The sequence below is a fragment of the Ursus americanus genome, chromosome 2 (assembly GCF_024610735.1).
Source record: "Ursus americanus isolate L20-20 chromosome 2, mUrsAme1.1.p, whole genome shotgun sequence".
NCBI lineage: Eukaryota > Metazoa > Chordata > Mammalia > Carnivora > Ursidae > Ursus > Ursus americanus.
This window is the reverse complement of record NC_142128.1, coordinates 39233903-39257947: the sequence shown is the minus strand read 5'-3', so window position 1 is coordinate 39257947 and position 24045 is coordinate 39233903. Positions and strand designations below refer to the sequence as shown.

Here is a 24045-nt window from a genome sequence, read left to right as displayed (position 1 = left end):
ACGGCCACGGTAAGAAAGCAAAGAGACAGGTGCGAGTTTCCAGTGTTTTATTTAACCCAACATGGGGACTGCGTGCTCGATTCAACATGTCATCAACATGAACCGTGACACCCCCGCTTTCCCACACCAGGTCTTCCAAGCCCAGCCTTGTGCTCCCCAGTTTGCGTCAGGCCTGCGTGGACCCATGCTCCCCACGTCTGATCACCCAGTTCCTCCCACCGAAGGCTGACCGGGGTCTCCCCAGGACAAGGCGACTGCTCCAAAGTCAGCCCCGGTCTGGGGACCACATCACACCCCTCGTGGCCCAGAGTGGCGTCCAGACCGAGACCAGCATATCCCACAGACGTACGCTGGCCACAACTGCCCCTTCACGTGAGTTTCTGGGCTTCCTGCCTCCATCCCCTCCCAGGACGGTCAAGGCATCCCCATCCAGGAAGCCCCCTACTCAGTGGCCCCGCAAACCCCCGACGGCTGGACCGTGGCCTGTGCTGGGCAGGAACCAGGGAGCCGGTGCTGGTCATCAGGGTACGATTCCTTTATTTCTCTTTTCCGGAGCCCCCCCAACTCGTCACCCTGCGTCCCCCAGACGGTTCCCGCCAGGAACGGACTGGCTTTTCATGGCCCCACTCCCTTGAAAGGGGCCCAAACCAAGGAGAACTGCCCCCACGCCCCCAGGCTGCCACAATGGCAACTGTGCAGGCTTGTCTCAGGAGCAGGCCAGGGAATCACCTCCAGAAAAGGTCCCCTGGGGCCCCGGGGACACAGGACACTGGCGGGGAGGACGACAGCGTCCTTGCTCCAGGCTCACTGGCCCATCCCAGAGCCCACTTGCCCCAGGACAGTACCAGAGCTGCCCAGAAGGTGGCCCTGGGCCAGCAGTCCTCAGAGGCCAGCGGGAGCCCCCCTGCTTAGGAATGCCAGTCTCTCAGTGCACACGGGCGACAGCTGTCAGTCTGGACATCAGGGTGACGGAAGTGTTCAGGCCCCTGATGGTTCTCAGCTCTCTCTGGCAAAGATCCCGGAGGACCACGTGGAAAGTCTGGGACACAGCTGGCTTCTTTCTAGAGCCCGCTGCCACGTCTGCTCCCCAGGGCCCTTGCCTCCAGGTCCAGGCCTGTCACCTCGAGGCCGCAGACGGGAGTCGAAGGGACAAGGCTACGGGCCTCTGGGGCAGCTGTGCGCCCCCCAGGCCCCAGCAGGTGAAGCACAGACGGTGTGGTGCTCTTGGGCCGGCCCGCAGGGGAGTAGACAGCACGGGAGCAGCAGGGGGCCCCACCCGGGGGGGCCGGCTCGCTCGCTCTCGCACGCGCACGAACACACAGACACACACACACACGTCCCGAGGACTGGGGGACACTGGATCCACTGCTTCCCCGGGGAGCGAGGTGGGGGCCCCGGGGAGGGGCCAGGGCCTCACGTCTGGGCCAGGGAGAGCTCCTCCAGGCCCCCCTTCCCAAGCCGGTACCTGGCCAGGTCCTTCCTGGTCACCAGTCCAACCACCTGTGGGAACAGAGCTGGGTCAGGGGGGCAGGCAGCAGCCTCTTGCCACTGTGGAAACTCTGCTCCAGGCCCTGGGGGGCGGCACCGTCTGGGGGAGCCCTGGAATTGGGCACGGGGCCAGTCTGGGTCCCGAACCTTAAGTCCCCGACGGGCTGACAGCAAGTCCACCCACCCCCGTCCCCTATGAGCAGGGCGGGCAGAAGATCCCGGCCACTCGCCTGGTTGCAGTTGTCTACCACCACCAGATGCCGAAGGCCCAGGGCCCGGAACAGCTTGAACACCCGTGGGAGGGACGCGTCCTGCAAAGGGGGCAGGGCCTCCTCTGAGCTGCCGGCCGGACCCACCCGGGAAGGACCACCGAGCCTGGGTCTGCTGGCAGCCCCCCACCCCCGCACACCACCGTCCCTGGCGGCAGCCCGCGGCAGGCACCTGGGGCACGGTGTAGGGGGAGGGGTTCATGAACTCCGAGAGGTCCATGGTGCACTCGCGCTCGTCCTGCGACACATGGATGGACTGGATGGGCGGGAAGCGTGGGTAGGCGTCTCGGAAGTCCTTGAGCCTCAGTCGCCGCCGCACCAGGCCCATGCTGGAGCGCTCCACGAACACCTACGGGCGGTGTGCGTCAGACCCCGCACCCACCGTCTCCCGCCCCACCCCCAGGCACCTGGGAGCTACCTTGTGCTTCAGCAGGACGATCAGCTGGGAGCGCAGGATCAAGCCCTGAAGCCGCGCGGGCTGCGGACAGAGACCACCGTCTGCGGGGGCCTGAGACCGAGACCCTTCCCGCCCCAGGGGCACCCTGCCGCGACCCCAGACATCTGCCGTGGGCATACCCCGCTGTGTGCCCCCTCCACGCGTGGACCCCAACTCTGGGCCCTGGCCCTGCTGCAGGCAGTCCGCCTGCACGCGCTCATCACCGCCCAGAGTCCGGGGGCGGCAGCGGGACGTGACCCGGAGCCAGGACGAGACAGCAAGAGGCCGTGGTGAGACGCACGCCACCGCATCCGTCCAGACCGCTCCCGACACACATCAGCGCCCCGACTCCCTGGCCGATGGTGCAGCGTGGGATAGGAGCCTGAGACCCGCGGGCGCCGGCAGCCCTGACCAGCAGTCAGCACCCCTCCAAAACCACCTCCCGGCCGTGTGACTCGGGTCCTCTGCAGCTGGTGGAGGTGAGCTCGATGTGCGTGCACAGTTTCCAATCCACACACCACGCCCGAGGCCATGCACATGTGTGGGACGGTCGGTCCACCGCGCCCGGGGCCCTGGGTACCTGGGTGTCGCCAGCGAACTCCACCACGGGGAACCCGTTGTGATTGGACGCCGTGTTGCTGAGTATGTCCACGATGACGCCCACCTTCTCCCTCCTCCGCAGGCAGGTGACCGGCGTGCTCATCACCTCCCTGGGGAAGAGCGTCTGCTGTGGCCTTGCCGTAACCAACCACGTGACAGACGCCCTCTCTTCCCACCAAAGTTGAAGCTCAATGGGCAGGAAGCCACCCGATGCAGGAAACCCAAGGACAAGGAGGCAGGCGGCCAGCCGCCCGGACATCCGGACACCGGCACGCCCTCCCAAACCTCCCGGGGGTGTCCGTTGTTCTGCTGGCCCCCCCGCAGGCCATACCTGGCAGTGAGCGAGTGAGAGGTGACGGGGGCCTCCCAGTGCAGGAAGGGCACACTCTGCAGCTGGATGTGCATGTCGTACAGGCCCTAAGGAGGGGCAGCGGGTGATGCTGAGAGAGTTAGAGGGCCCCTCCCGCCGCCTCTGCTGCAGACCTCCCAGCCCCAGTCTCAGGCTCCCGGCTGGGGGCGTGGTGGGGGGCACACAGAGCAGGGGGCAAAGAAGGCAGGCACGCCTCTTCCTACAAGCCGCACCTCGATGAAGATGTCCCCCACGATCTTGGCGGTCATCAGGACCAGCATGATGGGGAAGCCGTACGTCACGTTGCTGGTGGCCTCCATCATGATGACTGTTAGGCTGAGGGTCATCCTCACGATCCCACCTGCCCGAGGAGGTCGGGGGTAGGCTCCAGCCCCCGCGGGCCGCTCCGCACGACCCCTCTCACCTCCCACTGCTCGTGCCGGCGCCCCCACCCATTTGTCCTGGTGGTCTAGCCCTGTAGGCTGAAGAGCGGGGACAGTGGCCCTGCATGCCACCATGGAGTGGACTCACGCCCCCTCCTGACCTTGGGATGCCCTCGTGGCGGCCAGGACTCACCCAGCTGGGCAGCTGCTCCCATGAGGGCATATTTGCCAGGGTCCGCCCAGATCTGCGGGGATAATGGAGGACGTGTCAGAGGAGTGGCAGCCCCCTACGCAAGCCCACTGGGATACGTGACCGCCTGGGGCCCCTGGCCCAGCAATGCCAGCACTAGAAGAAAACCCCAAAATTCGCACACACATGCACCCTGGTGTGTGGGAGCACCTAGAACGGAAGTGTGGAAACACCCCGGGTGTGCCCCGCTTGGGAGGCTCCGGAGGACGTGTGCCAGCCGCACACACCGCACAGACGGCAAGAAGTCCACGGGCCAAGGCGGGAGGAGGGACAGATGCACGCAGGGGAGGATGGCGGCGCCCCGTGTGTGCAGGGAGAGAACCCAGCACGGACAAGAACCGTCGACACGGTGCTCGGCAAGAGAGAAGCCACACAGGCCACGCTGCAAGCAACTCCGCTCCGGAAATGCCCCAGACAGGCACATCCGCAGAGACAGAGGGCGGGTGAGCAGCTGCGGGGGCTGGGGCACAGCAGTAACCCAGCGGGCACAGATTTCCTAGGGAGAGGAGAGCACTGTGTGCAACAACAGACACACGACCCAGGTGATTCTCGCATACAAAGAACCCCTCAACTGCACGCTTCCACGGCGAGACGTCTGATGGTACGTGAATCCCCTCTCAATTAAAAAAGAAAAATCCAGAGCCACGGCTGGAAGAAACCCGACACAGGCACAGCCAGAACCGGAAAAGGGAGCAGGTGGGAGGACAGGGCACCTTCCTTGGCTCCTCTCATGGTTTCAGAAATCTTAATTTAAAGACTCAAATAGGAAAGGAAATACAAAAAAGGGAAGCCTACCCCCCAGAGGCCGGGCACACGCGCCCCGGGCACGCACTCTAGTAACACTTAGCACCTCTCCCTATGCGCGTCTCTGTCCAACACGTCTGCAGATGGCCGTGCTGATCGCGTGCTCGGTCCAACACCGGCAGCCAGACGAGCTTGAGGCCACGCCGAAGGCCAGGGGCTCTGACGCACCTGCCCCTCTGCCCTGGGAGAAGCCCACGGAGAAGCCCATACTCACCGCGGCCCCCGTAAGGTAGGACAGGGAAATGCCGAAAAGCCGGCCCCAGGCAGCCCCGATGAGCAGGGATGGGATGAAGACACCGGCGGACACCGTCAGCCCGTAGGTCCAGCAGGCCAGGAAGAAGTAGACCAGGGTGAAGAGGCCAAGCGTCATGGGATTGTAGGAGCCTAGGGAAGAGGGGGCTGGGCCAGGGCCTGCCAGGTGGATTCACCCAGAACACGGTCGTTCCGCCCCAGCTGCCAACCAGTCCGGAGGTTGGTGTCCGCCCAACGGCCCAGCTTGGTGCCCTGTACCAAGGGCTCGGCCTCACCCTGGATTTAAACGTCCTGCTAGATTGTGTGAACCCATCGCACGTGCACAGAGACATAAAGGCTAGAAAAGTTCTCAGCGACCTTGCTCGTGACAAGGAGCAATTAGAGATGGCCTAAAGGATCCCGAACTGAAAAGGGAAAGTGATGTCGCAGAACCACCACACGGGGCCTTCCACGGACACACAGAGTAGGCGCTCTCGTGGGCCTGTGTGCCATGGGTGGAGGCGAGGCCGCTGCCCAGATCAGCGCCCACGGAAGGCGTGCTCTGAAAAGCAGTGGTCTGCATTCACAATCTGTTTTTGTTTTTTTTTTAAGATTTTATTTATTTATTCGACAGAGATAGAGACAGCCAGGGAGAGAGGGAACACAAGCAGGGGAAGTGGGAGAGGAAGAAGCAGGCTCCTAGTGGAGGAGCCTGATGTGGGGCTCGATCCCATAACGCCGGGATCACGCCCTGAGCGTGAAGGCAGACGCTTAACCACTGTGCCACCCAGGCGCCCCTCACAATCTGTTTTTTTAAATTAAAAATGTCTGTGGCTGGGGGCACCTGGCGGGCTCAGTCGGAGGAGCGTGCGACTCTTGACCTCGGGGTCATGACTCTGAGCAGCACGGTGGGGGTGGAGAGCACTTAAAAAGGAAACATGCGTGGCCTGTGTCACCAGGCTGGAGAGTGCCCCGTGCAAGCAGCTCCCAGGAGGAAAATACCATGGGACACAGGAATGTTGTCACCGATGGAGAAAGCCCCAGCAGCTGCCCCCCAGGAGGGGAAGGGCCTGGCCCACCCCTGGGCCCCCAGCCCTTGTGCACAGTGTGCCCGCCTCCGCAGCAAGGATGGTGACCTCTGCCCTCGGGGCACAGCTGGCCAGAAGGGGACCCCCAGGCCCAGGGACTGCGGGTCAGTCTCAGAGTAGCCCGGAGGGATCAAGGCCCACGTGGGGACATGTGGCTGATGGCGCGGAGCTCAGGCACGTACCTGGGGGGTCATGGAAGAGGCTGACCACGCTCTTCTCCGGGGTGTTGAAGAAGGCGGCGGCCATGGAGTTGTACTCGCCATCTGCACAGAAGAGCTGCAAGGTTGGAAGAGAGAACGGGCCGGTGGGGCAGACTGGTCCCGGCCTGCACGGCGCCAGGGGCCAACCACGTGATGGCTGGGGCAGGTCGTGGCCTCACGGGAGGCAGGACACAAGGACCCAGGCCTGGGAACGGCGAGGGCTTCAGAGGCAGGTCCAGCATGCGGGGGCCAGTCCACAGGACACGCGGTCACTGGGGCACGTGGGGACTCCGGGGCTCAACAGCGTGGCTCTGGAGCCCAGGACCCACCCATGACACCGGTGTTCCCCCACCCTGGCCACCAGGCATCTGCTCTGCCTCTGTGGCTGTGCCGGTTCTGGACATTTCGTATACAGAGTGTCGCACGACACAGAGGCCTTTGTGTCTGGCTTCTGTCCACGGTGTTTCTGAGGTCCATCCATGTGGCAGCGTGTCAGGGCTTTGGCTCCTTCCACGGCCAAATAAACCCACTTGTGGACAAACTGCGTTCTGCTGATCGGTTTGCCAGCTGGCGGGCACTTGGGCTGATCCCTGCGGGCTGTGGCCGTGCTGCAGTGAGCATGTCTGTGCGGGTGTTGGGGCTTCTCGAGTCCACACCCATGAGCCCCCATTTCCGAAGTCCAAGTGTGGCCCCCGGCAGAGTGCCGTTCTGGGAGGACGATCGGGGAAACCCCGTCCAGTGTAACGTCCACTCTGCTGATGCCCGGCAGGCCCGTGAAGCCCACCTGAGCCTGGAGTTCAGCTGTCGGCCACCCTCCGGCCCCGTCCTGCCTGATGGACCTGCCCACCGGGCCTGGGCCTCCTACCTGGAGGGGGTAGGACACGGAGCTCCCCTGCAGGGGCTGACAGTCTCGGGATGAGTAAATCAGCACGAAGGCGACCGTGGCCGTGACCGCAGCCACCAGCATGGCCTCAATCACCTGGAGGCAGGGCCGGTGGATGTACCTAGAGCAAACAGCAGGACGGACGGGACCTCAGGACGGCTGGACACCCACGCAGCTGCCACGGCACCTGGAGTCCGTGTCTCAGGAGAGCCCATCACAGGACACGACCGGGGGCGACACAGCGCACGCAATCACCAGGTCATCTGCTGGGCACTCGCCGACCGCGTTTTAAGTCCAGGCAAGAGAACGAGAAGGAAGAAGTGCTTCCTCAAGCCCAGGGCCCTCCCCGAAGGTTTCGAGAAACCCGAAAGCTCCGAGAGCTGCTCTTCTGACAGCAAGAGGGCCTCCGCAGGCCCAACTGTCCCCTGGCCCAGGGCCTCCCAAGCCTCCAGCCACGCCCAGCCTCATGTGGCTCCCCGCCCTACGAACCAACACCAAGGAGGCCCATCAGCACGTGGCCTTCCAGCACCCCCATGGGCACAGAGCCCACAACACACCCATTTTCAAAGGCCCCGGGTCCACAAAACGGAGGCTTCTCACCTGATTCGAAACATTGTCAGCCAGTAATTCAAGGCATTGAACACGGCCCCAAGAATACCACCTGTGACCAGGAGGGGGCAGCGTGTAAGGGACCCGGGAGAAAGGCCAGGAGGACAGGGTCTGTGTGCTCTATGTCAGCACAGCCTGGCAGACGGACAGGCAGGTTTCTCAAAGGCCCTGCCTTCCTTCCGCGGAAGAAGGTTTTCCAGACTAGAAAGCACCGTCCAGAGCTCATCTATTCCTTAGAGGAGCACGCCACCGAGGGCTTCTCCAGGGGTGGTAAAGCGCTGGTCTTCCAGCTGTGGGCTCCCTCCCGGGGGCGCGTGCACAGAGCGGGACGTGGGAGGACAGCTTACTGGGTGTGGGGACCATGGCCCCCTCCAGCCACTTCAAAGCTGGGCCAGGCCTGGGGTCTGGCAGGCCCTGACCCCGCCACACACTCTGACCCCACTGGAAGTCGCCAGCTGCCACCTGGGGGGGGACAGGAAGCGTCCCTCCGTGGGACGGCCCTTACCCACCACGCCCATGGCGATGAAGATAGGAATCTCATGGATCGTGTACACCATCGTCTGCACAGAGGAGAGAACGAGCATCCTGTGAGGAGAACATCGCCAGCCCCCTCCACTCCGACACGAGCATGGACACGGCCCGTGGTCGGCCCGCACACGGGGCCTCCAGGACTCGCACGCACAACTGTGGAGGTCCTCAGGAGAGAAGTGTGGGTGTTCGAGCAGACTTTCACCCGCTCCTGGCCCGGGTCTTTGTCCACCTGAAGGTGGGGATGGCCTGAACTTTTGCCAAATGGCAGTCAGGGGGGCACAAGTGAGGGGAGCCCCGGGAACACATCTCGTGACCCCGAGCGACCCGAGGGCTCCGCTGTGTCCACATGTGTGCTGGCCCTAGAAGAAGGGTCTCAATGCACAGCACCCACATGCCCCGTGGAAGCGACTGTGTGAGCACCCTGGGCCCGCCGTCTCCGCACCCCATCTGACAGTCCGTAGACTGCCCAGATGCCCCCGAGAGCACCCAGCGGGTACCAAGCGTCCTCACCTGCATGGGTAGGTCAGGTGTGAGCTTTCCTAGGTCACCTCCCAGCCCCTGGCACTTACAACCAAGAGCTCAATCCTGCAGCTAAGAGTGACTGTTTCCCGAGTCCACGTTCTCAGGATGAACCTTAAGTATGTGGCCAAGGTCCAAGCCAGAGAAAGAATCAGAAAGAACGAGGGAGCATAGTGTATTACCTCTGTGTCAAATCTTCCAAAATTGATAAGCCCCGGGCTGGAGAGGTCCCATATGTTTCCATGGTAAATACTCAGGACGAAATTCAGGGTGAACGTGGAGATCATGGAAGCAAAGAACTGTGGGCAGAGGGGAGCACACGTACCGTCAGAACTACGGATGGGAGGCTGGGGGGCCGGGGGGCTGGGGGGCCCGGGGGGGTGCTGGGAGGGGACCCTCCCCGCTGGTCACGCAGGAGGTGCTGGCCTCTCACGGCTGGCCAAGCGCGGTGCGGCCTTGTCTGCATGAGCGTCAAGGCCAAGCCAGTGATGGAGCCGAGGGACGAGGTGTGCGGTGGGGTCTGGGGGGCCCGAAGAGGACAACGGGGTGCAAACACGGCTCACAGCTGACAGGGGAGGCACACACGGTAGGACAGTGGGCAGCTCAGGTTGAGTGATGGGCAGAGCCGGCCGTAGCAGCCCCACAGGGGCGCAGCTCCCAGCGCAGCGGATTGGAGACCCCAGGGGAGGGCACCACAGTGCGGGCCGAGAGCCAGGTGCCTGCCCAGGCAACGGAGGCCAGGGGACAGCACGGCCTGAGCTCCGCAAGGGAGTGGCCCTCTGAAGGCACTTACTATTCTCCACGTCAGGAACTGGTTCCAGAAGGAGGCGCCCTCCTCCAAGCTGAACAGAACCCCACCTGGAATGGCAAGCAGCCCAGCCCTGACGTGCTCCCGGGACACACAGGGGAGCCAGTGGCCCCTGCAGCCTCACACCCCACAACCCAGGGGCACCAAGACTGGCAGAGGCGGCCACCGGGCCTGTCGGGGGCATGCGCCCACACCCTCACCCCACACCCAGTCTGCAAACATCAAGACCCCTCCTCCACATAGGAGGGACCACGGCTTCCCCCACGCGGGCTGCCCTCCTCACCCACGGGGGCTCCGAATGCAGCAGACACACCGGCCGCAGCTCCCGCCGAGACAAAGTCCCGCTTCTCCGTGTCCCTGCGGAAGTACTCGAAGATCTGCAACGGGAGCACATGGGGACATGTGGGGAGACGCAGAAGCTAGCCTCCCCAAGGGTGCTTCCCTCAGAGCGCGGCAAGGTCGGCGAGCGCCACGGAGACAGGGCCCGAGGGAGAGGGACAGGGGTCACGGAGGGGTTTCTGGACGGCCACCGACGTGGATTCACGAAGACCACAGAACAGACGTGGCAGCACACACCGAACGCGCCCTCACAGACCAACGGCCAAGAAAGGAGGCTTGTGACAATGACGACCCTTCACAGACTGCGTGAGGACCCATCCGACACCTCAAAACCCCGCAGAAGACCAGACAAATGCCAAACAAACGAGGCACTGAAAACACGATCTTGACGTAAAAACACAAGACTGTTTCATAAAAACCACGAATGTCTCTGAATTCCCACGTAAAGTCAGTGCAACACCCATCAGAATGCTGGTGGCTTTTGGGGGAAACGTGACAAATGGCTCTGAAACAGATCTTGAAAATGAAGTGTCTTCAATCTGCGCGTGAGCCACTCCTGACCTCCCAGGCCCCACGTGCCTTCGGAACAACTGCAGGCGAGGCCGTGGTCCCCGCAGAGCTTCCTGGACATGCTAGGGTCGTCCGCGTCAGCAGGAGAGCGCTCACCTTGAAATCTCGCTTCAGCGACGTCGACCTCCCCTGGGAGATCCCGGCGGCGATCACAGAGCCCGAGTGAATCATCGGCCCCTCCTGGAAGCACAGGACGGCTGCCCTCAGAAAGCACGGCCCCAAGAGAACAAACTGGCCTCGGTCACAGGCAGCAAACAGGCTCCATTACCTTTCCCACTGCCAGCCCGCCCACCACGGACAGGATCACGCCGGACACTTTGATCACGAGGGTCTAGAACACAAAGGAAGGTACGTCGAGTCTCTAAAGGCCACACAGAGAATGTGTAGCAAAACCGTATCCGCAAAGCTATCCTGACTGCGCCCAGCTCCAAACCCACGAGACAAGGAAGGCGTGCAGGGGGGCCAGTGTATGGCGGGCATCCTCGGTGCTGGGATTCTGGCTGATTCTTTCCTGCCTTGGCAAACCTTCCAGTTTTCTAACCCGGTAAGTCGTGTGTCCCAGAGAGCCGAAAGCAGCAGCCCCCGCTCCTGTGGACACGATCCGGGTGTATCTGCCACCCCCGCGCCCGCCAGGCTGGACCCTGTGGTGTGCGGCCAGGACCACCCTGCTCCCTCGGGCTGCCGCCACCGGTCCCGCAGCCCCGGTACACAGCTGCAGGCCCCGGGAGCACACCGCCCCAGAAGGGCGGAGAGAAGCCTCTGGCTTCTGGAAATGGCCTCGGAGGAACCACGCTCCTGACACTCCAATCTCTTCAGAACTGGGGCGTTTTCGAGAACGTTAAGCATGATGAGTATCGAGGAAAACTATGAACACAGGAAAAGACTCAGGGCGGGTGCACCCCCCACTCCAACAGAGCTGTTCTCACCTTGAGACCCTAACACCGCGCAGCCTGTGGTCACAGTGGACGCCTCATTCAAGCACGTGTGTGTCATTTACAGCGCAAGAGAGAAAACTTTACCCCCTTCCAAAGAAAATTTACGTGAAATGCATACACACGCACGTGGGCAGCCCACAGAGCGAGTCTGGCCAAGTCCCAGAGGTGTCGGAGCCAAAGCGGCAGCTCCCAGCCCAGCGCCCCCTCCGGGCCTCACCTTGAGCCGGACCACATGGGGGATCTTCACCCCATTGAGGAAGCACTTGATCTGTGGGATCCCGCTGCCAGCGGCGACCGGCTGGAAGGAGAGAGAGGCGGGCACTGAGCCAGGCTGAGCAAGGGAGGTGCTACAGCCGCCAAGGGCCCAGGCGGACACGGCCACGTGGTGCCCAGGGCAGGGGACAGCTGCCCATGGAGGGGTTCCTGCTTCTCCCCATTCCAAAAGCAGTGATGATGGGGGTAGTGGGGAGCAGGCCATGGGAAGGGTCGGGAATGGAGCGGAAAGTAGGCCCAGTGTCCCCAAGTGGGGGCGGGAGGGGCACCACACTGCACCACAGATGGAAGTTTCCGGATGCTACACCCAAGGGAGAAGCAAAGAAAGAGGCAGACTACAGGGAGAGAGGCTTCTGGGAGAAGTCCTGGAAAGAAGGCGTGGTTCCTTCCACCTGGACCAGCCTTGATGGTGAGGCCTGCACGTCCCGGGCACCCCCCGGGGTCCTCGCTGCGCAGGGCAGGAGTGGCACCACGGGAACCGGGCGCCTTCTGCTTTGACTGCCCATTAACACCTATGCCGGAGGCCCTGCCAGTGTAGCCCCGCCAGTGTAGCCCCGCGGACCTCGCCAGTAGGAGCTTCAGGGTTCCCACCCATAGGAGACCCTGCTGTGACCTCCTGGCGGCGGTACCTCCACAAAGGCGACGATCGCAGAGCCCACAAGCACGAACGCGGAGTTCAGCGTGGCCCACAGCAAAAGGGAGAAGGAGAGCCCGCCCCTCTCCGTGAACTTGTCAATATCTGGCGCTCATCAAGGACGACTGGCAGCTTCAGCCCTGGCCTGCCTGCTGCAGTCCTGCGGCCCAGCCTTCTGGGCCCAGAGTGCCCCCCGCCCTGGCACGAGATGCAACCACGCAGCCACACCTCTCCCACCTGGATGGCAAACACGCCCGGCTCGGAGGCCTCGCACCACCGGCCGGCTCAGGGCTGCACAGCCACTCCTAGGACCCGCGGGCTCCGCGGCGGAGCCCGTGCCCCCTTCTGTGCTGGGGACTACAGACGAAGGATACTGTCCTTGACGACCTTGTACTTTAGGCCGGCCACGTTCTCCACCACGATGTCGATGAAGCAGGCCACAAGGCCCGTGAGGATCCCAATCATCGCACAGATGACCCAGCGTTTCATCTCCACCGTCCGGAAGGCCTGTGGGGAGGGCAGCTGTCAGAAGTGGGCGCGGTGGGGAGGCCCCCACTCACAGGCCACTCCGGAGACGGCGCGACCAGCTCCTGGGGTTTTGCCAGCCGCCGCCACGAGCAACGGCATGCCACGTGCGGGACCCCGCGCCCGGGGAGGCAGCCTCTGGTCGACGTCTCAGAGGTCGTGGGCCTTCGCAACCACCCCACACTGTGGCTGACGACTCCGCGTGTCCTTCTCCATCACACCCCCCGACACACCCACTCCCGCCCCGTGTCCTGTATTGGCGTCTCTGGCTCCAGATTTAGAGGCTCGAGGACCACGGAGGGGGTGGGAGATGGCCGCGGCCAGAATGGGGAGCAGCGCCAGGGCAGCTGGGGGAGGCACGGTCTCGAGGACACGCCAGCCCAGACTTACTGTGTGGTTGATGCGCCTCTCCTCCTCCAGGAACAGCTGGTTCTCGCTGTTGTCGTAGTCCAAGCTCTGCAGGACAGCACCCACGACACGCGGCTGACCCGGGCTCACGGCAGGCGGGGGAGGGGGACAAGGGGCCCGGGGGCTGCTCAGGGTCAGGGTGCAGAGGGAGAAGGCGCACCTCATACTTGAGGGACAGGAGCTTCTCGTTGTGCGGGATCTCCTTGGGGAAGGGGTGAGGGGGGTCCATCTCCTGCAGAAGTCAGAGGCAGAGACACACACTTGACAAACAGCACGTTTAGGAGCAAATGCGAACGAGAAGCGGAGGGGGCACGTGTCCGTCTGTCCCACAAAGCCAGGAGTCTGGAAGTGCAGGCCCACGCCCCTCAGGAACCCAGACACAGCGTCCTGGACAAGATGCAAGCAGATGGGTCCCTCGGCACCATGGCCAGGTTAGGATCACCCCAGCGACATATCCGAAAATCGAGAGACCTCGTGTTTGTGGAACCATGGGAAATACGTCCCTGATCGCGTCCCAGGTGCTGGCACCCAGCTCTGAAATCCCGCGGCCTCTCTGGAGGGTGTTTTCTGTGTGCTCAGAGACAGGTGGGGGCTGCCAGCCAGGAGACCAAGGCTCACTCAGAGAGCAGAACTCTCTGTTCCACACCCTGACCTGCAGCCTCTGCGGAGGGGGAGGGGCCACAGACCGAGCCCAACACCGACCACTGACCGTCTAATCCACCGCGCCTGTGGAACCGGCCTCCCTGAAAACCCGAAGTGAAGGGGTTCGGGAGCCTCCGGCTACACGGAAGTGCCGAGAGGGGGAGGGGGCGCTCCGGGGCAGGGCCTGGCAGCTCCGTGCTCCTTCCCTGCCCCCCCACCCCGCCACACCCCTCCTGTGGGTGTCTTCCATCTGCTGTTCCCGAGTCATATCCTTGATGATGAACCAGTCACCATAAGTAAGGTGTTTCCCTGAGTTCTGTGAGCCGTTCCAGCAAACCACGGTGCTCGAGAAGGGGGTCATGAGAACCCTGACTTACGGCTGCTGACAGCCTGGGCGTGTGAGTGCCATCTGGAGTGGGGGCGGTCTTGTGGGACCGGGCCCTCAGCCTTGGGGGGGTCTGCACCCATGCCGGGCAGATAGTGTCAGAACTGAGTTACAGTGTGGGACACTGCAGAGAACTGGAGAAGTGCTTGCTGAGGAAAACCCACACATTTGGTGTTTGCAGTGTTGTGAGTAAAAACAGCTCAATACCATTTCCACAGAATAAAGGACAAAATCCTCAGGATCATCTCAACGGATTCAGGAAAAGGATCTAATAAAAATCCAACACTCCATGGCAAACATACGTCACAAAGTAAGAACAGAAAGGAACCCCCTCAATCTCATCAGGGCGTCTAGGAAAACCCCACGGTGAGCGTCCCACTCGATGGTGAGACGGAAGCTTCTCCCCTAAGATCAGGCACAAGACAAGGACGCCCCACACGGTCCTGGAGGTCCTACCGGGGCAAGCAGACAAGAAGAGAGAAAAGGCATCCAGAGCGGAAAGGAAGAAGTAAAACTCACTATTTGCAGAAGACACGACCTCGTATACACAAAATCCCCAAATACACTAAGAAGTTATTAAAATAATGCACTCAACACGACTGAAGGCTATGGGACTGGCATGCAAAAATCAAAGGCTCCTCTACATACCTGCAAGGAGCAGCCAGAAATGAAATTAAGAAAACTTAGGACAGCATCAAGAATAAAATGAAATTTATTCCTAAAATACACACAGCAGAAGAAGTGTAAGATGTGTGCGCTAAAAACCACCAAACACCGTTGAGAGGAACGGGAGATGTGAATAAATGGAAAGACCCTGTGGTTCCTGGGTCAGAAGACTAAGTGTGAAGCAGCAGCGAGCCCCAGACAGGCCCCGCGGGCGTCCTTGAAGAAACGGACATGCTGGTCCGAGAACCACATGGAAACGGAAGGGGTCTCGAGCAGCCAAAATGACCTTGAAAAAGGAGAACGGGCGCCTGGGTGGCTCCGTCAGTGAAGCGTCTGCCTTCGGCTCAAGTCATGATCTCAGGGTCCTGGGATCGAGCCCCGCATCGGGCTCCCTGCTCAGCGGGAAGCCTGCTTCTCCCTCTGCTGCTCCCCTGCTCCTGCTCTCTCTCAAAATAAATGAATAAATAACATCTTTAAAAAAGAAAAAAGAGAACAAACCTGGAGGACTCTCACTTCCTAGTTTCAAAACTCACCACAAAAGCTCTAGTCCTCCAGACGGCGTGGCCCCAGCACAAGGACAGATGTGGGGATGGGTGGAAGGCAAGCAGAGCCCCGAGAGAAACCCTCACGTTTGCAGCCAACTGCTTTTGTGACACGGTGCCAAGACCACTCGTTAGGAAAGAGTGGTTTCCTGAGAAAGGGCCTGGGAAACTGGATGGCCACACACAAATGAGGCTGTACCCTTATCTTCCGCCAGACACAAATGAGTAAAAAATGGATCAAAGGTCTAAAATTACAGAGCTCTCAGAAGAAAATGCAGAAAATCTTTCTGACCTTGGACTAGGCAGTGGATTCTTAGATATAACACTGAAAAAGAACGGTCAGCTGGACTTCAACAAAATTAACAGCTTTTGCGGGGACTCCTGGGGGCTCCATCAGCTGAGCGTCCGACTCGATTTCGGCTCAGGTCATGATCTCTGGGTCGTGGGATCGAGCCCCGTGTTGGGCTCTGCACTGGGTGTGGAACCTGCTTAAGATTCCCTCACGCTCTGCCCCTCCCCCACCTCCCCACGCTCTAAAATAAATAAATACATAAATAAAAGGTTTTGTACTTCCAAGGAACCTGTCAGAAAGTGAGAAGACCATCCAAAGAGTGGAAGAAACTTTTTGCAAATTTTGTACCTGATGAGCAATGTGCATCTGATATAAAAAGAATTCTTACAACCCAATGATAAAAACACAAACAACCCAATTAAAGTGGCACAGGATCTGCACAGACATTTCTGCAAAGAAGACATACGCATGGCCACCAGCACAGGAAAGATCAACTGGCCGTCACCGGGCATGAGAGGGTCGCAGGTCAGAACCACAAAACCCTGAGGAGGAAGTCACGTGCAAGGCTGGAGAGCAGGGCGGGCTCAGCAAACATGCCCCAGAAGCTGCCAGACAGCCTGGCACAGGGCAGGAGAACATCATGCTGTCCCAGGTCCCAGACTCCAGAGATCCCTGTCCCCAGAGCCACCTCCAGCCCACTCGGGGCCCGTCTCCCCCACACGGTGCCTACTCCCCTGGCCTTGCTTCCTGCACGTTTCCAGGACAGGTCGGTGCTCCCTGCTGGCGTGCACTGGCCCCATCTCCACTCATGTGGCTCAGCCTCAGGGGACTCAGACACTCAGAGCCGACCTCCCTGGTCACCCAGCCTCTGGGGGCCCCATCGTCTTTTCATCATGTTGTCCCCGAGCTCTGCACGGACTGTCCGCACCTGTCCTCTCGCTCTGCACGGCCCTGCTTGCCGTCCGCCACCTTCTCGCTCAGCATTTACCGTCGGCCCTCTGCTCGGCGGCGCCTCTGCAGGAGCCGCCCCGCCCTTCCTGGGGAAGGGTAGGCGCTGAAAGCCGAAAGGACGGGAAAGGGTCTACTACTCACCGGGTCGAGCAGCTCATCGTCCAGTTCCACATTGCTCATCTGTCCAATCCGGAAAAATGCTGAGCGTGGCGACTAGAAGCACAAGAGAAATCACAGGGTGCTCAGTCACAGGTCGTGGCCGGTGCTGGACCCCAGAGAAGTCCAGGCTCTGCGCGAGTCCAGGCCTTCTTTACCCCAGAGGCCCTGCCCCCTCTTGGCCTAAGGCACAGATGAGACTGCAGACACCCGATTGCCCCAGGGGCCAAGGGCTGCAAGGCACCCATGACACCGTCCTTCAGGCTCCCCCACCCCCCCACTTCCTGTGTCCCCTCATCATGAGACTGAGGGGCTCTGGCAGGCGGGGAGCTGCGCCCAGCCTCCAGGCAGGCCCTCCAGACACACGGCTACACCCCTGTCAGCCACAGAGGACAGGCAAGCAGGCACGTGACTGCCCTCACACACAGCGCACGGCTACGGCGAGGCCTAGGAGGCAGAACACGGGCGCCCGCCACGTTTGCATTTCAGAGAAACACGTTTCAGGGTAAGTATGTCCCAGACGCTGTGTGGAAACAGGACTCGTGGTTTCTCGGAAGTGCAGGTGTAGCTGGGCGCCCTGCCGTTTATCCAGCGGCCCTGCACGCGGTGAAAACCTGCCGCAGGGACGTGAACAAATTATATAATCGTCCCCCTTCTCCACAGCTTCAGGCGTGTGCAGTCAGCAGGAAGCAGATGACCGTCCTCCTGCCGTGGTCAGAAGGGCAGCAGTCCCCTCGTGCTGCATCACAAGGGGCCGCTCTCCTCACTTCAAGCCATCACGGGGGCATTTACCGCCTCACACCCCCACAGGAGCCCTGAGTGCAGCACTTTTATGTCAATCTATTGTTACAACTGTTCTAGTTTGCTACTAGTTATCGCCCTAACCTGTCCCCATGCTTACTCTACAAACTCGGCCAGAGCCAGGCGCCTGCAGCAAACACAGTCCGGGCACGCTCAGGCTCCCCGGCCAGCGCCGCACACGCTCGCCCCACAACGGGGGGCTTCGGAGCAGCGTGTTCCCGGGAGGCTCAGCGTGCTCCCTCCTCTCCACAGGCGCACACTGAGCCCAGCACGGGGCTCGCGGAGAGAAACACACACTGACAACGCCCCCAAACTGCTGAATACAATGAGACAGGCAGGCTGAGGCTCCCTGGCTCCCAGCCTCGGGCAGGAGGGCTAGCCCCGCTGGCCACCGTGCCGGCCCAGCAAGGAGTCCCAGTTCTCAAGCCAACTGCACCCAAGAGGGGCCCGGACCTGGCTGCAGCCTCTGCTCCACAGACAGGACACACATGAGCAGGAGGGGTTCTGGGCCACCACCCGGCCACAGCAACACCAAATGCACGTCCCTGGGGATGTGTCCGTACACACAGACCGGCCAGGCAGACGGGGTGCAAAGATGGACAAACCTGGCTGAACAAGGCCAGGTGGCGCTGAAAGCGTGAGAAGCAGAGGAGAACGCAATCTGCCCTCCGACCTGGCAGATGGAGCCACAGAGAAAGTCCGTCTGGCCAGTTCTATCTCACCCAACAGTGATCAGGAAAGAACCTTGGTTACACCGGGCAGTCATCCCTCCACAACAAGGGGGCTCAGAGTCAGGGCCATCACACATCTCCTCGGGAATCTGCAGTTTCCAAGAGCTGGGCTGCAGCCTCGGGAGGTGTGACGAAAACGGTCCTGTCATGGGGGTCTGGGGGGCTCAGTTCGTGAAGCGTCTGGCTGCGGCTCAGGTCATGATCCCGGGGTCCTGCTCAGCAGGGAGCCTGGTTCTCTCTCTGCCCCTGCTCGTGCTCGCTCTGTCTCAAATAAATAAAATCTGAAAGAAAGAAAGAGAGAGAGAGAGAGAGAGAGAGAGAGAAAGAAAGAAAGAAAGAAAGAAAGAAAGAAAGAAAGAAAGAAAGAAAGAAAGAAAGGTCCAGTTGGCACAGACTCACTAGCTCAGGTGACACAGGTCCTCGGCGCCCGACCAGAGGACGCCAGCTGGGCAGGGCGGCCTGCACCCCAAGAGAGCATGCCTGGACTGGGAAGTGGCGGCCCCTCCCTTCCCTCGCTTCTCTTTTCTGGGCTTTAAGTGCATCTTCCAGGAAACATCCCTCGGAGTTCAGTGATTTACTTGATGCTGTGTCTGTTTCTTTCTTTTGAACAAAGGTTAGATTCCATCCCGACTCCTCAAACTACCGACACCCACAAGAGCCTAGATGAAATCTCTGGGGCGTGATGCTCAGTGAAAGCAGCCAATCCTGGAGATGACATATGGAGCAGCCGGGCTGACCTGCACTCAAAACGTCGGGCCGAGGGAATGAGAACAGATCGGGGTGCGGGAGGGGTGCCCACAGAGGCAGGACGAGAGAGCTCCATGCTGAGGTGTGTACTTTGCATGCTGACTGTGGTGGCACGGACACAGACACGGGACTTAAGGGCAGAGAAGCACACAGGTGCCCGTGTCGATGTCCCGGTGTCAGCTCGGTGCTATTGTTCTGTGGGACAGAAGCCATGGAGGTACCTGGGGGAAGGCTCACGGGCCCTCTCTGTGAGGCTTTGTCAACTTCCTGTAAACCCACACTTATTTGTAAACATTTAAAAAATGTACACGTAAAGGGGATGGCCACATCACACTGAGAAACTTCTGTGCGTCACGGGAGACAACAGAGCGAAAAGGCGGCCTGTACGACGGACAGCGTATCACAAATCGCACGTCCGAAAAGAGTTAACATCCACAACACGTCAAGAACTCCTACAAGACAACAGCAAAAGCAGCACGGTTTAAAAAAGTGGGCAGAGGACCTGAAGGCACGTCTCCAACAGCGACACACGCAGGGCCAACGAGCACGTGAAAACATGCTCAACACCACCGCCGAACCACAGAGCAGCGCGTGCCGGGGAGGATGTGGGAAGCTGGCGCCCCGCACGCTGGGGTGGGGGTGCACGACGGTGCAGCGGCTGTGGAAAGCAGTGTGGTGCTTCCTTGGAAAATTAAACACAGGATGACCACGTGACCCAGCAATCTGACCCCTGGTGTGTCCTGAAAAGAGCTGGAAGCAGGAACCCATGAGACGCTTGCACACTGTGCCCCCAGCAGCATGAGTCACACCAGCCGAGGGGTGGAAGCACCCCCAGTGTCCCTTGACAGATGAATGGCTAAACTACTGCCACACAAGGCAACACAAGGTCGCCTGGTCTTCAAAAGGAAGGAAATTCTGCAACCCACTCCAACACGGACGAGCCTCAGAGCGTTCTGCTAACAGAAAGCAGCCGGTCACAAAAAGACAAACACCATATGATCCCACTCACAGCACAGGAGGAGGCTTCTAGAACAGTCAGGTTTATGGAGACAGAAAGCAGAAGGGTGGGCACGAGGGGCTGGGGAGGGGCTGGGGCTCAGTGTTTCATGGGGACAGTTTCAGTTGTGCAAGACGGACCGGTTCCCTGGGTGGGTGGCAGGGCGGTTACACAACGATGTGAATGCCTCTCATCCCGCTGAACTGTATGTTTGAAGCTGGTCAAGGTGGTAAATTTTGTTATAGGTTTTCACTCACAGTCAAACCAAGTGTAAAAACAATGCAAAGACCGTTTGCTGTCCTGTTGGGGTGTTGTGTATTCCAGCAGCCATGGAGGACAGAGGGCTCCAGCAGCCAGAAACTTCAGGCCAAGCAGGCAGATGCCCGTAAACAAGGTAAGTGCAAGGTCAGGTGGACGAGGAGGCCTGCGGGCTGAACCCCAATGAGGAGAAGGCCTGAGCTGCGCAGCGGGGGGCTCCCGGGACCCTCTGTGTGGGCCTGGGCCCAGTCCTGTCCCTCCGCTCTCGAGTCTACGCCCCTGCTGCAGGCAGGACTGACCGTGCACAGGTGAGACTGACGGCAGGAGAGACGCAGGTGTGGGGAACCCTCGGGGAGGGCACTGCAGCAGCCAGCCTGAAGCCTACAAAGTGAGGCTGTGGGTGCGCAGACAGAGTGGGGGGAGGACGGGTCAAGGACGCGGAGGCAGAGGAACTTCCAGGAGGAGCTGAGCCCTAAGAGGCACCTAGGAGAAAGGTGCAGTGCTCACTTACCGTAGAGCAGAACTCAAAGGGCCGGTGAGGACGAGAGATGGCCCGCCGCTGAGCACCCCTGCCCCTCCCCCGGCACTCTCAGGCTGCGGTCTGTGGCTCCAGTCGTCAGGGCAGGACACAGAGGTAACCCAGTTCCCAGAGAAGCAAGATCCCTAGAACTAAGTCTAAACACTAACCTGAGAGTCCTACCCCCGCCCCCAGCCCCAAGGTGTCCCAGGTGGAGCTTCCCAAAGCCGAGGTCCCTGGAAATGTCCTGCATTTACAAACACTGCAAATACCCCCCCTCCACCTCTGGAGCATCTGTTTCTGCCTTAGAGTTCCCTGTGTGAGTTCTCGAAATGCTCTGCTTCCCACTGCCCACACACATGACCATGACTTGCTGGCTGACCTCACCCTCTCCTTGTCCCTGCAGAAGGGCAGGGACTCGCTGGTAACTCACCATCACCCCACACTCCCGCACGATGGGCCCAGGGTCCTGACGCAGGGAACCGTAACCCACAGGTGGCTCTGAACAGCCTGCTCCCGGGCAGATGGAGGCTGAGCTAGGACCAGTCATCAGCCCCCCCTGCCCAGGATAGCAGGCCGCACCTGCTCCTTGCGGGGCACTGAGCAGCCCGGCAGGACGGCCACATGGCACACGCTGCCCAGGGCAGCTACTTCGGGAGCTTGGCAGGCTCTGCTCGTGCCCACACCACCACCATCCACCTATGGACACCACACAACAAACCCCAAAGCACTGGGAGTTGGCCAAGACGAGCTCCCACGTCTGATTCACTAGAACGTTCCTGTAGGGCGGTTGTTGGTCTGGGCTGTCATTTTAGTTCAAATGGACTGACAGCAGCTTACAGGTCACCGTTGGCTGCAGAGTTAGGGTGCCCCCCCCCCGGGAGCCTAATGCTGAACTTCGCCTGTGGGCCCAGGGCAGACCTTCCCCACCAGAAAGCCAGCATCACGGAATCCTGTCAGCTGCCAGCGGAGTCGCCCCATGAACGACAACCCAAAGACAGACACTTTCATGCTGCCGTTTCTGATACTAATCCACTGAGAGTGGCTACCGTCCACCAGCTGGGACAGGCCCTGCTCAGGGCAGCACACACATTCATCTTTCTGCAGGGGAGGACTCTGAGGCAAAAGAGGCCACGGGGCTTGTCTCCTGGGGTGCGGAGCGGTCTCCCCCTTGCCACCGGTCCGCACAAAGCGAGCTCCAATCCCTTAGGACTGAAATCTCCAGCTTCCCGCAGGACTCTCCCTGAGATAAAGCCAAATTCAAAGCCAGCAGCTGTCCCCTACAAGTCTGACCCGCCTGTCTCCCACTCCCATCTACCTTCCAAATTCACAGGGGATCCCTAACACACACTTCAGCCTTTCCCGCCTATCGGCCCGCCTGAGGGTCTTGCACTCCTCAAGACTGAACCCAAATGGGACCTCTCCTGCCCTTGGGGCCCCTCACACAGTCTTCACAGAGCACCAGGCATATTTCTCCATGAGCCTACAACCAGTTGGAAGGAAGCTGCTTCTGCACCTGTGTTCCAGGCAAACTGCATGCAGCTGGGCACACAGTAGGTGCATAATAATTCTTAATTGTTTAAGAAAAATGATCAGGTGTTACTAAACACAAACATATTTTGCAACCTTTTTTTAACGGAATTATTTTTTTAAGAGTTGAAAAGGCTCTTCTTAAAGCCAACTCCTGTGTCTACTTGCAAAGATAAGTAGGAAATGCACATTCAGTCCTGAGATAAACCCAAATTCCACTTCAACGTTTCCAGTCTCTTTACCTGTAAAGCCAGTTTCACAATTCCATTTTGTCGACCCCAGGTTACTGTCTTTCAAAGGGAAAAAATAATGTTCCAACAAGAAAATAACAAAGCACCCTCAAGGCCCCTCTCCAAATTAGCCATTTCAGATCACTTCTCACGTAGACACAGTGAGCATTTCAGCATAAGATTTCACTCAAAGAACAGACCTGCACCTTCACTCTCTGATGCATGTCCAAGGGACTGGGGGAACTTGGAGATAAGCCCGACAGAAACACCCTGCCGCTTGGGTCGTTCCTAATTTCTAAAGACCGCTCTAACGTTAAAGGACAGATACAGACTAAGAAAAGAACGATACCAAAAATAGAATAAGACCGACGAATAAAAACAGCTCATTAACTCAAAATGAACACAACACGCATACATGCGTTCAAAGACGCAAACCGCATAGCTACGTGAACACACTACAACCACTCGGACTTGTTGCTTAGAGCGTCTGTCTGCACGCTCTAATTCCGTTTAATTGGTAAGGAAGACTGGGTGCAAACACTTGTCATGCCTACGATCGCCCTGCACTGATCCCCGCAGAGAAGGGTGGCCCACACGGCAAGAGAAAACTCGGCAGCCGGAAGTTCGTGCAGGCTCAGAACACAGTGTCACGGTGAGCTCGGCCTGCTCCTCGAACCCCACCAGTCACCCGGCCCAGAGCTTCCTCCCAAGACTCCAGAACCCCAGGGCCCAGGTTCCGAGGCCAGCGCTGCCACTTGCCAAAGACGACCCCGGGCACGTTCCCACACCCGTCCGCGGCTCGATTTCCTCCTCTTCACCGAGGGGGACGATCGGAGCACCGATGCGCCGGTCAGCAGCGGCCGGGCACAGGGCCACCGGCGACGGAGCGACCTCCGCCCGCCAGAGCCGCTGACCCCCAGGTGGGACCGGCGGGGAAGGCCCGGCTTACGCCAGCCACGGCGACGCCGGCTCTCGGCGGCGGGGAGACTGAGGCGCGGGCCCGGGGCTCTCCCGGTGGACGGGCCTCACCTGGCGGGCGGCCGCCGGCCCGGCCCCGTTCAGCAGCGGCGTGCTCTCGCCGGCCGGCGCCCCGGGCCGCGCCGTCCTCCGCAGCAGCGGCGCCGCCTCGTCGTCGTCCACGTCGCGGCCGGACCACGACACCTTCTTGGACACGTTGGCCATGGCCACCGGCGGACCGACCGGCCCGGGAAGCTCTGCTGCCCGGTGTTTGTTCTCGTGACCCGCGCCGCGGCCACGTGACCCGCGAGGACAGCCCACGTGACGCACGACGGCGGCCGCGCAGGGTCGTGCGCGCGGGGGGCCTTCTGGGAGTTGTAGTCCTGCGCCCGGCGCCTTCTGGGGCGGAGGGGGCTCCGTGGCCGCTCGGGTGACCAGAAGGGACCCGGTCCCAGAGAACGGATCGCGGCAGGAACGGAGAGGGGAGCCGGGGTCCGCGCGGACGGGACAG

General features: G+C 60.6%; 1 protein-coding gene across 2 annotated transcripts; it reads right to left on the bottom strand.

The window, feature by feature from the left end:
* Window positions 1-30: 30 nt before the first annotated feature.
* On the bottom strand, window positions 31-23838 carry CLCN7 (Cl-/H+ antiporter 7). Of its 2 annotated transcripts, none has more exons than XM_045784694.2 (25): window positions 23607-23838; window positions 16752-16823; window positions 13293-13364; window positions 13115-13180; window positions 12574-12706; window positions 12195-12304; window positions 11510-11590; window positions 10626-10688; window positions 10454-10537; window positions 9732-9825; window positions 9434-9498; window positions 8823-8939; window positions 8096-8150; window positions 7582-7642; window positions 6964-7102; window positions 6081-6174; window positions 4794-4963; window positions 3719-3770; window positions 3376-3503; window positions 3125-3210; window positions 2774-2903; window positions 2176-2235; window positions 1930-2106; window positions 1719-1799; window positions 31-1500 (listed from the first exon to the last, which is right to left on the bottom strand). In XM_045784694.2, the coding sequence occupies exons 1-25, from the start codon at window positions 23757-23759 to the stop codon at window positions 1414-1416; spliced, it is 2430 nt and encodes an 809-aa protein (XP_045640650.1). In that variant the 5' UTR covers window positions 23760-23838; the 3' UTR covers window positions 31-1413. The 2 variants fall into 2 exon arrangements, with proteins under 2 accessions (XP_045640650.1, XP_087709906.1); XM_087853780.1 differs by lacking the exon at window positions 23607-23838 and adding an exon at window positions 18173-18530.
* Window positions 23839-24045: the final 207 nt, after the last annotated feature.

Excerpts from the sequence above, each read along its gene's own strand:
- CLCN7 (XM_045784694.2), bottom strand. The coding sequence starts at position 23,759 with ATGGCCAACGTGTCCAAGAAGGTGTCGTGGTCCGGCCGCGACGTGGAC. Across the intron at positions 7,643-8,095 it reads CATCGCCATGGGCGTGGTGG|GTGGTATTCTTGGGGCCGTG; the intron begins GTAAGGGCCGTC and ends TCCTGGTCACAG. Across the intron at positions 1,501-1,718 it reads TGGTAGACAACTGCAACCAG|GTGGTTGGACTGGTGACCAG; the intron begins GCGAGTGGCCGG and ends CTGTTCCCACAG.